Source organism: Coffea arabica, chromosome 9e, assembly GCF_036785885.1.
Source record: "Coffea arabica cultivar ET-39 chromosome 9e, Coffea Arabica ET-39 HiFi, whole genome shotgun sequence".
Lineage (NCBI taxonomy): Eukaryota > Viridiplantae > Streptophyta > Magnoliopsida > Gentianales > Rubiaceae > Coffea > Coffea arabica.
In genome coordinates this window covers 35,663,894-35,679,039 of record NC_092327.1, presented here as the reverse complement: position 1 = coordinate 35,679,039, position 15,146 = coordinate 35,663,894, and the positions used below count along the sequence as shown (strand labels likewise).

General features: G+C 35.2%; 2 protein-coding genes across 2 annotated transcripts; both read right to left on the bottom strand.

The window, feature by feature from the left end:
- Window positions 1-1,862: 1,862 nt before the first annotated feature.
- On the bottom strand, window positions 1,863-3,733 carry LOC140014472 (cytochrome P450 89A2-like). Its single transcript, XM_072065354.1, has one exon. It carries the CDS (start codon window positions 3,651-3,653, stop codon window positions 2,028-2,030), a length of 1,626 nt encoding a protein of 541 aa, XP_071921455.1. The 5' UTR covers window positions 3,654-3,733; the 3' UTR covers window positions 1,863-2,027.
- A 6,252-nt stretch (window positions 3,734-9,985) lies between these two features.
- On the bottom strand, window positions 9,986-11,835 carry LOC140014834 (cytochrome P450 89A2-like). Its single transcript, XM_072066354.1, has one exon. The coding sequence runs from the start codon at window positions 11,822-11,824 to the stop codon at window positions 10,112-10,114; it is 1,713 nt and encodes a 570-aa protein (XP_071922455.1). The 5' UTR covers window positions 11,825-11,835; the 3' UTR covers window positions 9,986-10,111.
- Between the last annotated feature and the right edge of the window lie 3,311 nt (window positions 11,836-15,146).

The window sequence follows — 15,146 nt, the reverse complement described above, 5'->3', positions numbered from 1 at the left end:
AAAGACTAAATAGGATGGATTAAAAATAAGTGAGATGAATTTCATATTTTAAGAAAGCATAATGCTCGAAAGTGAAGTTTATATTAAGACCTAAAATGAAAGTGCATCTATCTTTAAAGGTCCAAACCAGAATTTATTCTAAACACCATTATCTTTCATAAATAGTTTGAAAAGGAAAACAAATCTCTAGCTATTTTTTGATTTTCTTTGGTCTGTGAAAAAATTACTGAGATAAATAAAATAAAATAGGATAATAAAAATTATCAAACAGCCTATGCGTAAAAGCTCATCGCAGATCATCTCAACTATTATACAAAGTAAATAGCTATGGTTATGGATATACACAAACCAGCAGGGAACGAAGCACGAGAAAAGATTAGACAACTTATAAGGCCTTATTTGGATTGTGATTTTCTGTCAAAAAAATGTTTTACATTTTCTACGAACACATTTTTTAATTATCATTTTACTTAACCTACGTCAAATTGCTACATCATATTTTGCTACAAACGATCCTAAAAATAGCAATTCAATTTGATTGCTGAACTGCACTCCACTCTCCTAGTCCATTTCATGACAGCTCAATGCATAATAAAACGAACCGTTAGAAGATACCTGCCTCTGTCATCTGCTGAGATTTTTGACGAAAATTTGCTCCGCATACAGTACATTTCAATCAATGATAGTACTGTGCATGTCAAATTATTGTGAACTATGAAAAATTCTCACCCTTGCCATTCTTGCCAAAATTCGAGATACATGCATTTTTCTGCACGAATCATGTGGGCACGTAATCTGAATGGAATGCAAATGCATGGAGCCCATTATGGTCATCAAGTTTGAGCAGCCATTTTCTTTCAAAATTTGTACATTTAATAGCTCCACGTGAAGAAAATTTGTCTGTACAGAGGATATGGAATGCACCAAGCAGCACCAAAAAAGACATCGCACACAGAGTGTTCAATTAGCTAGGGAATCCTCCATGTACATACTGAGTCCTTTCTTGTTACGTTTCTTTTCTGTTTTGGGATTTTTGGAATAATTCCTTTTACTTTGTTATCATCTTAATAATGATAATAGTTTTCGACGTAGGTTTAATTGATTGAGACTGTACATTTTTTTTTGTATCTTTTCATTTGTATGATTCTTCTTCCTTTATTGTACCCTTCCTTAATATTGGTGGTAGGTTTTCTGATACGGTTTAAGGAACCCTTAGTTCTTCAATCCATTGTTCCATATCGTTAGGGCTACCCAAGAGTTAATTAGATGTAAATAAAGTTGGTAGCTAGTCGTAGTATTTTAGTAGTATTCTTAGTTGTAGTTTATTTGCTTTAATCTTTATTACTGTTCTTGGTGTGGTGTCGATAGAGGAAAGGTTAACAGGAATGGAGCTGATTCAAGTCGAGTCGGGCACTCGGCATGGTACTCGTCATATGGCCTGCCACATTCTGGTTCCTATTTGGCTTGCAGAGCTACTAAGATGGATGGTGATTATTGAACTCAACATATGACCAAACATCGTCAGAGGTCATCCCAGCCAAATAACGTAGCATTGTTTATTAGGGTTTTAGTGGTGTTTGTTTCCTTTTTAAAATAGGACTTATTGTAACCTATAAATTGACGTAGTTAGGACTTTTGTAACTAGACAATACAAGACTTTTTCCTCCAAAATAAATATATTGTTGGTTGCTGTTTATCAATTGTGAGAGTTTTCTCTCATTTTCATGAGTTTATGATTCATGGCTGCGTCTCGTTCGAGTAACGATTCTGGTTGAGAGGGTGCTTGTGAAATCCCTTCATTTCCTACGCTTCCGCTACTGCATCATTTTCAAATAACTTGTGTTATTACACAAGCTGGATCATAGCACAAACAAGTTGATACTATTGTGGTAAATCCCTTTTATAAGAGCAATTTCAAAGAACAAGGTGATACTATAGTTTAATGATGCAAACGAGAAATAATGAGAGAAATGCGAAACTTTAGAACAAGACAATGCATGGCGTGTACAAGCAAAGATCGATGCAGATCAAACTGATTTAGCTCTGGGAAAGATATGAGCCCGGAGTGGATTCTTCATGACAACAGTGAAAGTATGCTTCTCTGATAGATCGACACCAATCCCATCAACAGCTTTCCAGTTAAAGTACCAAACCAAATTGGCCACAAAGTACTCCAAATGATGCAGTGAAAACTTGGAGCCTGGACACATTCTTCTTCCAGCTCCAAATGGCATCATCTTCATTTCTCTATTCCCCTTGATCATGTCCAACATTTGAGGGCTATCAAGCTCGTTATCATGGGCAGCAGCAAAGCTGGTTGACAAGAACCTCTCTGGCTGGAATTCCATAGGGTTTTCCCATACCATCGGGTCCCGACTGATTTCAGCTAGCATGAAATTCACGGAAGCATTTTTTGGGATTGTGTAGTTGTCTAACTCAACATCTTCTGTCACCCAATGGGGTAAAACAAAGTGCCCCGGAGGATGACGCCTTAAACCTTCTAAAATTGTTGCTTTTAAGTAGGGCATCTTCTCCAAATCTTTCTCTTTCACCACTCCAGCATTGACCAATGAGGATGGTTTCAGAAGTTGTGGCGGCTCTCCAACAACTCCTGCTATCTCTTGATAGAGCTTGTCTTGAATCTCAGGATTTTTCACTAAGTTGGCCATGATCCACTCCAATGCTGCGGCAATAGTATCAGTGCCCGCATTCAGGAACTCTCCGCATAGGCTCACTATTTCCTTATCAGTGAAAGCCCTCTTCTCATCAGGCAGTTGAAGATCAAACAAAGTATCCACATATGCCCGAGGTTGATCTTGGTCATCTTCATTTGGTCCTTGTTTGGCCATTCTTCGAGCTCTAATAAGTGGTAAAAACATGTTTTCTTGATCTCTCCGAGCTCGGTTGAACTCTTCCAATTGCTTGCCGAACAATATTTTCCTGAGTCCGCGCCAGAAGTCGAACAAATTTAGCCATGCATGTCTAACCAACAGTAGAAGTTGCACACTCTCGAATTCTTTAACTTTGTCCTCGTCGAGCTTGTGATCACCAAAACACATAATTACAAGCAAACTAAACACGGAAAACCTCAGATTTTCCATCACATTGATGGGCTGGTTTGATTGGCTAACGAGTTTTTCAACCAGATTGCCAAGGACGTGTAGCCGAGTATCAGAGTAGGCCCTCATGCAGGATGCACCGAACATTTCTGAGCTGAGGTTGCGACGAAGGAGGTGCCATGTGGTGCCGTTGCTACTGCTTATGATTTTGTGTAATTTGGGTCGATTTGGTGTTGGACGATTGGAAAAGATGGTACTCTTCTCGACAAGAGCTTGGCGGGCTAAGGAGTGGCTACAAATGACTATGTGTGATCTAGCACCTAAAATCCTCACAAGGAATATTGGACCATGTTTTTTCTTAAGGTCCTGGAGTACAGTTTCAAGATTAAAACATGCATTCTTTTGATATTGCAATAGGAATGTCAGTATATTTTTCAGTACAATTAAAAAAGGGGATGGTTCTGGTGGGGGAGGAAGCTTTTTTCTCTTGTTCTTGTGATTATCAGAGGTGAAATTGAAGAGAAATTTGAAGAATATGGAGATGCAAAGGGCTACAGTGAAGATGATCAGGATGACCCCGAAGGAGTACTCCATCCTAATAATTTGGTGAAAACACCCCACTCGTCTAAGCCTGCAAACTGGCTTCAATATGTAGAATTGCTCTCACCAACTTTTCTGTATCAAATTTATTAGCCCATGTTAATTACCGCCGGATTTGATTCAGAAGTTAGTTGATCTCCCGTCTTTTTATAATAAAAACTACTCCCTCCGTTCCATTGAAAGTGTCGTACATTTCTTTTTTGGCTATCCCAAAATATTTGACATTTCAAACTATTTTATACTCTGAAATTTCTCTTATGCCTTTCATTAATGATACGTAAAGACAAATGTGATAAGATTGCTTTTTATCTTTTACTTTGACCAGCACATGATTAAGGATAAAAATGAAACAAAAGAAAAAACTTTTTGATGGAGTATATTATGCATAAAAAGTACATATTCCCAAACATGACAAAATATATGGGACAGAGAAAGTAAATAGAAATTTGAACAGTTTGGATCAGGTCATATCCAGTTACAATTTCAGCTTCTCGAGGTTATTATTGATCAAATTTTTTAGGTACATACATGCCCATTGATCATCAATGTTTGTCCCGAGATGGCTATATTGGCCTTGCTACATTTATGTGTCACACAACCAGTCTTGTAATACGGTTAGTTGATCATCAATGCCATTCTGTTATTTCGCAAGAATAAAGTCAGCAATCTTTTTGTTTTTTTGGCTTTTTGGGGTAAGTAGACAGCAATCTTTGACTGCTGTAGAATTACCACGATTCAATAATGTTCATGCTTACCGTAATTGGCCGAGGCAGTGTTACAATGCCACCATAAATGCCAGCCTGAATTTTGGTGTGATATTAGTTGGCACCAATTGCTAACATTGTTAAATTTTGGCGTGGCATAAAACATCTTGCAGTTGCAGTGGTAAAAAATTCCCAGCAAATGACAGTGCCACTGCTACAAGCCAAAGCAGTTGCCTACCACTTCCGAAGGCCAACCACAGCTTCCTCCCCTTTTCTCATCAAGCCGTCCCCCTCCCCAGCGACTCTCGCTCCTTGTTCCATCCTTCTTTCTTTATTTTTTTTCATTCCTGTTCATTGTCAATAATGGGCAGTTTTAATGGTTACTATTAAGGTTTTAAAACCCAACCTGCTCAATGAATCGAAAACGTTAATGGATCAAGAGTTACTAGTTCAACCATTAGACTAACCGTGATGAGTTGTTGTTGACTTGTGATGTCATCAATATGTCATTAATAGTTAATATATTATTTGTATTATCATATATACTACACGTAGTCACCTACTACTAAAATGAGTTGCGTGAATCTTATACTTGGTTGATCAATGAATGACATTTTTTTTTCATTATTGTTTTTAAGTAGGAAGTTTTGAATTTACAATCCCTCTTATTTTATCATCTAACTCAACACTCTCTGGACAGCGTTAGTACACTTTGGTTCATAAATTGAAGAAAATAATTAGAAGTTGAAACATAATAAATTAAGTAAATATATATTTACAATCACAAGATATTAAAATCAAGAAGAAAATTACATTGCAGCAAATATGAGTGATACGAAAGAAAAAGATAAAATAGAAATGGATTTAGCTTTGATAAACATGAAATTTTAATGATATAAATATATAATACTTGTGAATTCATGAATAAAAAATGCAAAGTTGTCTAAAAATTAAGCTATAGTTATAGATAGCTTAAAAATGGTTCACTGGGTAAAAAAATATGAAATTTATTCAAAAACTTTGAAAATTTTAAATAATTGAGAGTTAAACTGTAATTTTAAAAGGTAAAATGATAAAAACTAATGTTAAACAAAAATGGGGTAGTTTTTAAACTCAAAAGTAAGTATAAGGATCTCATAGCAAAAGGTTAGAAAAATGTAGAAGACAGCAGGCGCCTGCCCAAATGTCAGATGATATTGGAGTGGGCCAGTATTTTTTTTTTTCTCTTTTAATGAAGAAAAGTACATCTGGGGTGGTTTAATTAGAATTTAGTAAGGTTCGGTACGGTCGGATACCCGGCCGTCGAGCATTTGGCTGGTTTGACCCGCATATTGCGGATAAACTGTTTTCTTGCTCTTAGTTGCCTTGCATATGAATGAGTATTCCATGATTGGATGCCCGGTGGAAGAAGGTCGGATTTGCTGGTACCCCCCTCGCTTCTCTCCTCATTTATTTTTTTTTAAAAATAATTTATACTAATTTAATTTTATATTTTACAGATTTATCTAAGATTCAATATAGATTTTTGTCAAAAACAAATCTCATGCCGAGAAACAAACTTGCAAGAGAATACAAAAGAAAAAAGAAAAAAAGAATACAAAACTAATAAAAATTGTTATAAGCATTGCCTTGCGCTTTTTTTTTATATATATTCTACATCAATTAATTTTTTTTTATAAAAAATAAGATCATAACATCTATCAATGAATCTTGTAAACAAATTTTAGGATCTCATATTTGGAGTGTAATTTGCTCAATAAAATTGCTTAGTTAGTTCTAAATATAATATTTTTTATACGTATATAATTATATATATGTATGTATGTATGTGGGGGCGAGTTGAGTACCCGTGGGATTTTAATCCTCTGATCCTAACCCTTTTTGCATATAAACGGGTATCCGATCCCCTTTTGATCGGCTCAAATAATGCAGATCAGATTCCCTATTTTTGGGAGTGATTGAATCAAATCCTATGGGTTTTCCTATCAGCAGATATTTTGCCCAACCCTAGAATTTAGAACTATTCGGAATCGATGATTCAACGGTCCAACTAAGAGGAAACTATTCGGACAACGTCTAAACTATTGTCTTTGTACTATTTTGGCCTCTCAACTATAAATTGTCATAAATAAAACCTTGAACCAAAAAAAAAAAGAGTTTAGTCTAGGGACTTCCGTCAATTTTGGCTGTTAGAGATAATAGAATTAGGGGTAAAACGGACCAAACAAAAAAAAATCAACCTCGAAAATAGCCTAAAGGGCCTCATTGACTTATTATTTCATCAAATTAGGGTTAGAGAAGATAGAAGATGAAAGAATAGGAAGAAACATTAAACTCCATGTTATTAATTGGCTTAATATATTTGGTTTTTAATCAAATCGTGGGTTGGTTTCTCTATTTGATTAGTTTTGCCCCTAATTCCGTAACAGTTAAGGCCCAAAATTGATGGAAGTCCTTAAACTAAGCATTTTTTTTGTCCAAGGGTTTATTTGCAACAATTTATAGTTGAGGGGTCAAAACCATGTAAAGTGAATAATTTAGGGGTCTGGTGAAAAGTTTCCTCTCCAATTAAACAAATTTATTTTGGTTTTAGTAAATCTAGTATGGTTTTGTTACTCATCAAGACTTGAGCCTTAGCTCATCTCAGAAAACAATCTGGTCCACTATTCAATCAATTCGATCGAGCAGTTCGGATTAAGTTATAAAATATTGGGTAATATGTCAAAATTAAAAAGCTACTAATGGAATCAGAACTCACAATTTTAGATGAACAATTTGTGCATTTGACCAATTTTTTATGTAATCCATTTTCCAAAATATTCCATTTGATTTATATAAGTTGGTTTGAATAGTTTTTTTTTCAATCTCTAGGAATTGGTGTCCGGGCATCCACAATGGAATGTAATGAAGGGTGTAATATTCTTTATTACACCCAATAATTATATCTTCTCCCATAATAGGATTGTAATAATTATGATGGAGGCCATTACCCGCAGAATAGACATCCAAGAAGAAAAAAACCTGGTTGTGAGTCTCATTTGATGATTATGATATTTTTACGTTTTAAGTGTTGGGTATTTGTTTATAAATTATTTTCAGAAACAAAAAAAATTCGGGAAGTAAATTTTTTTTCTAAAGTTAATAACTTATTGTCCAAAAATAATGAAATCATTATTTACGAAATAAATTTATTTATTTGTTGGATGCATATTGTGAATTATTGAAGTAAATATGTGATTTGAAGTGTGTCCATGCTATTATATTCTGTAGAGTGTAATCTATACCAAGATATAATATAACGAAAGAGGGGATAATACAGCGATGATATGACATATGGATTACATTCTTTAGAGAAGATTCCATTATGGATACCCTTACGGATAATTTGTAGTAAGTTTTTATATCTCAACCGTTAATAATTTGTAGCAAGTCACCGATTGTTTTAAACTCAAGTTTTTAAATCTCAGCCATTAAATGCTTGCTATCATTTTTGGCCAAACCTGGGTTTGATTTGAAACTTGAAAGGGGAAACTGTGAAGGTGGATGCAAAATCCAAAGTGGGTTCCAAAATTGAACTTGTTTTAGTAGGTATTTTAAAATGAAAAATTCTATACTAAGCGATATTATAACTAAGCAACAGAAATAGATCGAAGGATAACACACCTGATTGATTTTAGAAATTATCATATTTGTATCTATCGTTTAGTAATATTGTGTTTTACGATTGCTTCTTTTATGTGAATCCTTTTAAAATTTTGAAAAATAAACTCACTACTATGTTGATTTATTGCCTATAAAATTCCTCTTTCCTGAAGTGTGCATGTCACTCGCCGGCAAGTCCGACCGCGGGGCACGAAAAGGAGAAAATGAGAAGAAATGAGGAACTGCTTGCGGAGGAAAGTGGGGTAACGGCCCGTAAAAGGGATATATGAATTACACTTCCCTTTTTTGTTAATTTTATTTTATTATTTAGTTTATGATATAGCCTAATAAATAAAAATTATATGATAAAAATTCTACAAAGAGTGCGATTAATAAAAAAGAAGTGCAATTAACATTTCTACACGAAAAATTGCTAACGCTATTAACAAACAGTCACTTCCAAAAGAATATTAAGCTTATACTTATTGTAAAGAAAGACCATAAAAACCTTGCCAAAATCCTTTTATTTTTTTGGGCACCTTGCCAAAATCCTTACATCAATGTGCAAATAATTCATGACCAGAAACAGGGTTAATTAGAATCTGACCATTAATGATTTCGTAGCAACAATTATAATATCGCATGCCAAGCAACAAAAATCCACAGCATTTTCGAAAAACTTTGCAAAATTCTAAATTTAGAAGCTCCAAAATGTTTGCGCTCTCAAACTTTACAAGTTTATTTCACCTACCCCTAATCAACACTTATGCCAGGGGTGGCAATTCTAGACACGACTTGAAAACACGATTCGAATCTAATATAAAATTAACGGGTATGGATTTACTCTTCACGGGTACGGATCAAAATCAGGTCAGATTCGAACTACCTGCCAAGCAAACTGGTCCAAATCAAGTCAATCACGAGTTTTTGATCCATTTGACCCATTTAATGTGTATTTTTATAATTTAATAAATAAATTGAGGGCATAAAGTAAATTAAAAAAAAAACTAACCAAGACTATCAATTAGTATTATGAGAACGCAAATCATGAATTTGATGTGAAAACAAGAGATTTATTTGTGAAAGTGTTGCAATTTTGTTTTTGTTCATGATTTTTCTTATACAAAAAAGGAAAACCAAAAAAATTAGTATAATTAAAATATACAGAATCTAGGATTGGGCTGCAATTTCCTATATTTTTATGAAAACTTCATCATAGAAAAGTCCACCAAATTACCATGGTGAAAAGCCCAAAATAAGAAAAAGGAAAGTTAAGCAAATTAGTTATTCAGGCCGGAGTTGAATAAGCCACGAAATTAGCAGGTTGTGTTTGGGTCAAGAAGGTTGTTCCATTTAATTTTTCAGGTTGTGTACGAATTGATGTGTTATTAAAGATGCTTGGATCTCAACCCAACCTGCTATCACTCGATGTGATTGCCACCCCTACATATATAGCTTCCACCATCCTACTACAATCTCAGTACCACATAATTACTAACCGTTTTACTTTTTATTTTGTATTTTTGTATAAAAAAAAAATAGTTTTAGATTGAATAAGTTTATTGACATTGCTTTTTTTTTTTTTCATTTCTTCCCTTTTTAACAACACTAATTACTGTAGTTGGTTGTGCGCTAATAAACAGTTAATTGTTGTAAATATAGTAAGTTTTGTAAAAGAAAATAGGGTAAAATATCAAAAAAATTCCTTGTAATTTTTCAAATGTGCAATTTAACTCTTTTTGGTTTAGAAACCTACATTATAACTCTTTGTGGTTTTAATTAAATTGAAAATTGAACGGAAAGTATCCAATCTAACGATTGTACATAAAATGTTAATATTGCCTTTGTATAAATGAACTCCATGTGGTTTCTCAATGTTCAATTTAACTCCCTCTAGTTTGAAAAACTGTACTATAACTTCCCATGGTTTCGACTAAATTGAAAACTGAATGGAAAGTATTTTACGTATAGTACGGATAATATTGATAATTCACATACAACCGTTAGATTGGATGCTTTTTATTCAATTTTCAGTTTAGTCGAAACCATAGGAAGCTATAGTGTAGGTTTTCAAACCAAAAGGAGTTAAATTGCATATTTGGCAAATCATAGGGAGTTTTTTTGGTATTTTACCCAAGAAAATATTGAAAGGGAAGAAAGCACATCCTTGATGCGAGCAAGAAGTGGATTCCTCATCACAACGGTGAACTCTTGTTTCTCTGATAGATCAACTCCAACTTCATCTATAGCTTTCCATTCAAAGTTCCAAACAAAATTGGCTACAAAGTATTCCAAGTGCAGTAATGCCAAACCGTAGCCTGGACACATCCTTCTCCCAGCACCAAATGGCATCATCTTTATCTCTTTGTTCCCTGTTAAATCAAACCATTGATGGTTACCAAGGTAATGATTAACAGAAGGATTTACATGATTGCTGGCCAAAAATCTCTCAGGCTTGAACTCCAAAGGATCCTCCCACATGCTTGGATCCCAACCCATGTCAGCCACCATTACATTCACAGTAGCATTTTTGGGAATCAAATAGCCATACAATCCCACATCCTCTGTCACAGAATGAGGCAGAAGAAAGTGCACTGGTGGATGCCTCCTCAGCCCTTCTAGCACTACAGCTTTCAAATAAGGCATTTTCTCCAAATCATCTTCATTCACGACTCCCCTGAGCACATCAAAGTCATTTTCTTGGCTATTTTCAGAGCTACATTTGATTGGGGATGTTCCTAATGGCTCTGGCAATCCAACCACCCCTATTATCTCTTCGTAAAGCTTGTCCTGAATTGCGGGATACTTCACCAAATTAGCCATGATCCATTGCAATGCTGTGGCTGTGGAATCAGTGCCAGTGTTCAGAAACTCTCCACAAAGACTAACGATTTCTTGATCATTTAGCTTCCTTTTCTCTTCTGGAAGTTGCAAATCGATTAAGGAGTCAACATATGCCACCAGCTCCTCGTCGTTGTTGGATTTCCCTTGACTTTTCATCTTGATTCGAGCTTGAATAAGTGGTATAAATGTGTTTTCTTGATCTTTTCTTACTTGGAGAAGCTCTTTCCATTTCTTCCCCATCAAGATCCTCCCAAGTTTAGGCCAGAGGATGAAGATGCTCATTCTCCCAAGACTTAACAACCATCTACGCTGAACAGCCTCAATTTCACTGATTTTCTCCTCCGAAAGCTTGTCCCCAAAGCACATGAACACTAACAGGGAAAACATAGCATAACGGAAATGATCCACTACATCTGTTGGCCGCTGAAACTCGTCAAGAAAGCGCCTGCAGAGTAAGCTAAGCACCCAACGTCGCACTCTAGAGTAAGACTTGATACAGGAAGGATGAAGGATTTCTAAAGCAAGATTGTGGCGAAGGAGCCGCCAGGTAGCACCATAGGGGGCAGTGCTGATTCTATGGGCGTTGCTATCGAAGATTTGCAGCATTGGGGTATTTTGAGAACTTGGGCGGTCGGAGAAGATTGCACCCTTTCGGATGAGAGCTAAATGGGCTAAACCATGGCTGACAATGAATATTGTTGGCTTTGATTTCGATCCAAAGATGAAGAGAGGGCCATACTTGTATTTTGTGTTTCTGAGTTTTGGTTCCAAGTCGAAAACAGTCAGTCGATGCCATATGGATATCAGGAGAATTTTGAAGACTTTTAAAGTTGAGGGTCCTGGTGGGAGAGGGAGGTTGTTCTTGGTAGTATTGGTTCTGGGATTGGTAATGGTGAAATTGAAGAGGGATTTAAGGGTGGTTAGGATGCAGAGAAGAATGGTGAATATGAAGATGAGCCACCACCAGGTTTCCATGTTTGAGTATTGACCTTTCTTTTACAGTTCTCAACGTTGGATCCAAGTATTATTCAAAAGCAGTGCCACCAACGAAGAGACAACTCTTTTCAGGCATAAAATAAAGCAAATCAAAGTATAATTAACTCCAAATTAGGTGACTATATGTCGTTGAGACTAATATTAAACATCGTTGTTAGCATGTAGTAAGACATTGAATTTGTGGGTTTGGGACACAAACAACACAGAAAACCTAAATGGCCTCAAACTTTCGAATTTACATACTTTTAACCATCTAACTATTAAGTCTATCCTTTTGCCCAGCAATTTTTAAACTTTGACCTCTATGGGATCTTACTTCAACATTTGAGTTTACGGGTTTTTTTTTTTAAAAAGTTGTTTATAATCATGTCATTTTTAACAACTCAAATAGACGAAAAAGTTACAGAAATATACCTTATAAGTTTACGGAATAAAAAGATATGCCAATTAGAGGTTTAAAAGCATACAAAACCTAAAAGTTAGACTATCAAATGGATATTTTGCACCCACAAACAATATTTGACAAGGGTTATATACGTGTATTGACTGATTACCCTTGGATTTTCGCTTTCAATTTTTAGTATTTTTCCGGTTAGCATCTCACGGTTTGTGTCTATTCACTCAGTTCTATTACCATTCCATGTCAAAAGTTTCCAAAATAGCCCCATTTAAGTTAATGGCACCACCGTAAAGGGACTTAATTGAACCTGAAATTTAAGGATCAAATTGGTCAAAAATAAAAGTCTACAAAAAGTTTTAAGGACAAAACTGACCATTTTTCCTATGCAAAATGGATAGATTACACTATGTTTGTCGAGAGGATGCATTTTAGCTTTTCTAGTTGTTATTTCTGAACTTAAGCAGAAACTACGGATTGAACCCTAGAACATAAAGCAAATCTATTTGATTGTACCAACCAAATTTTGCTTAGCGATAATTAGTTGTTTGCCACCATGAATTGAGATATGATTGCAAGCTAGCTAGACATTGTTCAACCCCAAACTAACTTGGAAATGTAATCCGCGGATTATGAAAAAGACCCCATTGCTGGTAACAAAACCCACTTTTTTTTTCTTTTAATGCATAAAGATACATAATACAGACAGAGCTTCCCACTTTTTTTTCTTTCCACTGCTTTCTGAAGTCCGAAAAGAAGCTTCCCAAGTTTAGGCCAAAGAATGAACAAATTCACCATAGGTAAGATTGCACTGCAGGAGGCGCCATGTAGCACCATAGGTAGTAGAGCTGATTTCAAGGCCATTGCTATTAAAGTATGTCGAGCAATGGTGCGTTGTGAGCACTTGGACGACCAGAGAAGACAGCACCCTTTTGAATGACGGCTTTGATGGGCTAAACCATTGCTAGCAATGAAGATTGATGGTTTTGACTAAAGCCCCATGGTGAAGAGGGGGCCATACCCATACCTGCTTTTCAGGTCTCTTATGTTTGGGTTCCATGCCAAAAACAGTCATTCTATACCAAATGAAGGCTTTTGAATGCCAGTAACATAGAGGGTTCTGGTGGGAGATGGAGGTTCTTGTATTTGTTGTTTTGGTATCATTACAAGCGAAATGAAGGCATTTGAGAATTGTGAAGATGCTGAGAAAAATGGTGAAAATGGGGATGATCCACCACCGGGTCTCCATGTTAGGGTTTTGATCAGTGTTTGATTGAATTCAGTTAATAGTATCATGCAAAAGCACAGTCCCAAGTGTTTTCATCCGGAAAATAAATGCAGATGATCCAAGTATTAAGAACTTCAGAACAGGTCAATAGTGATTGATAACTCAATCGTTCAGAACAGTGGCAATAATATCCTTACACCAACATTATTTCTGACAAACACATTGTTGCTACTTGCTACTGAGTTTTCCGACATTGAAACTTTACAACGTAGATTTTGTTCTTATGTAGACATTATTTTGCAACAGCACATTGTTGGTTCGAGGATAAATGATTGAAACTGTTTGAAAGATTTAACCAGCGGAAGTAGAAGTTTTTCTCAAATCCTTTGTGGTATTGCCGTATTCTAACAATGAGAATCAACTGTAGCAGGCAGTTAAACTAAAGAAGACTTGAAGGCCAAAATATGACATTAGAGAATTTAGAACATATAAACTCAATATTGACATGTCCTATGTTACAGAATATAAACGTAACAATCAGCAATGGATGTAGGCTCCATTTAGAATCTGGGCAAAGCTCATCTGCAGTTAGGCCTATCAATCGGGCCTAATGAGCCGGGCCAGTATAAGTTCAAGTTTAACTCATTTAATTTGTAACATTTTTGGGGCTTCGAGCTACGAGTTTCGGGTTAATAAATGTGAATCTCATACTCAGCTCACATAATATTCGGGTCGTGAGCCTTATTCGGGCTTAGCCCAAGCTCACTTATTATTTCTTAATTTTCTTAATATAATTACTATAACTATTAAGTTGTAAAACTAATTTAATATTTACAAGACTATAATATTAAAACTAAACATGAATAAATAATAGTTTTTAAAAATTATATAAACCAAAAATTTTTCAACAATATTTATATTTAATTCATTCAAAATGCATGAAAAATAGAAATAAAACATGCGATTATAAGCCAATACATCTTAAAGTTGAAACTTTTTTTTATATGATTTGTGTTTCTAGACAAAAAAGAAATCAACCAATATTATGCCAACACAAAAATTTACTCAACCAATAAGAAAAGTTAGAGATTTAGTTATGCATTACTAATATTGACTCTCAAGAAAGCTCATAGAAGAGTCTTCAGATGTATTTTGTAATTTATATATATTTACTATTTAGTAATAATATATTTGGATATATAATTATATATAATATCAAAATATAAATATTATATATATATAGGTAATTAAAGGGTCAGGCATATATTGGGCTTGAGTCTAATGAAGCCCAAGTTCGGCTCATATTTAATTCGGTCTTAATTTTTAGGTTCAAACTCAGATCGGCTCACTAAATCAGGCTTTTTGTCAGGCCGAACGAGTTGAGTTTGGACTGGCCCAGTCCCATTGACAGTCCTACTTGCAATATATAACAGCTGAAACTTAGGTGTAATCAAGATACTGTACTTCAGAGCACCTGCAAGTGCACTAGGCAATTTAGGTTCACGTAATTTGGATAGTGTATTCAACCGAAACTTTCAATTTTAAGTTGCAGGTCAAGCCACACATGAGACAGCTCAATTTGGGGAGTAGAACTTCTCGTGCAATTGCTCTTGCAGCCACAAAGGGTAGATGGACCACAAGTGCTTGTATCATTTTAGAAGAAACTGTATAGTAGA

What these genes read in the sequence shown, in the direction of transcription:
- LOC140014834 (XM_072066354.1), bottom strand. Translation starts at nt 11,824, where the DNA reads ATGGAAACCTGGTGGTGGCTCATCTTCATATTCACCATTCTTCTCTGC.
- LOC140014472 (XM_072065354.1), bottom strand. Translation starts at nt 3,653, where the DNA reads ATGGAGTACTCCTTCGGGGTCATCCTGATCATCTTCACTGTAGCCCTT.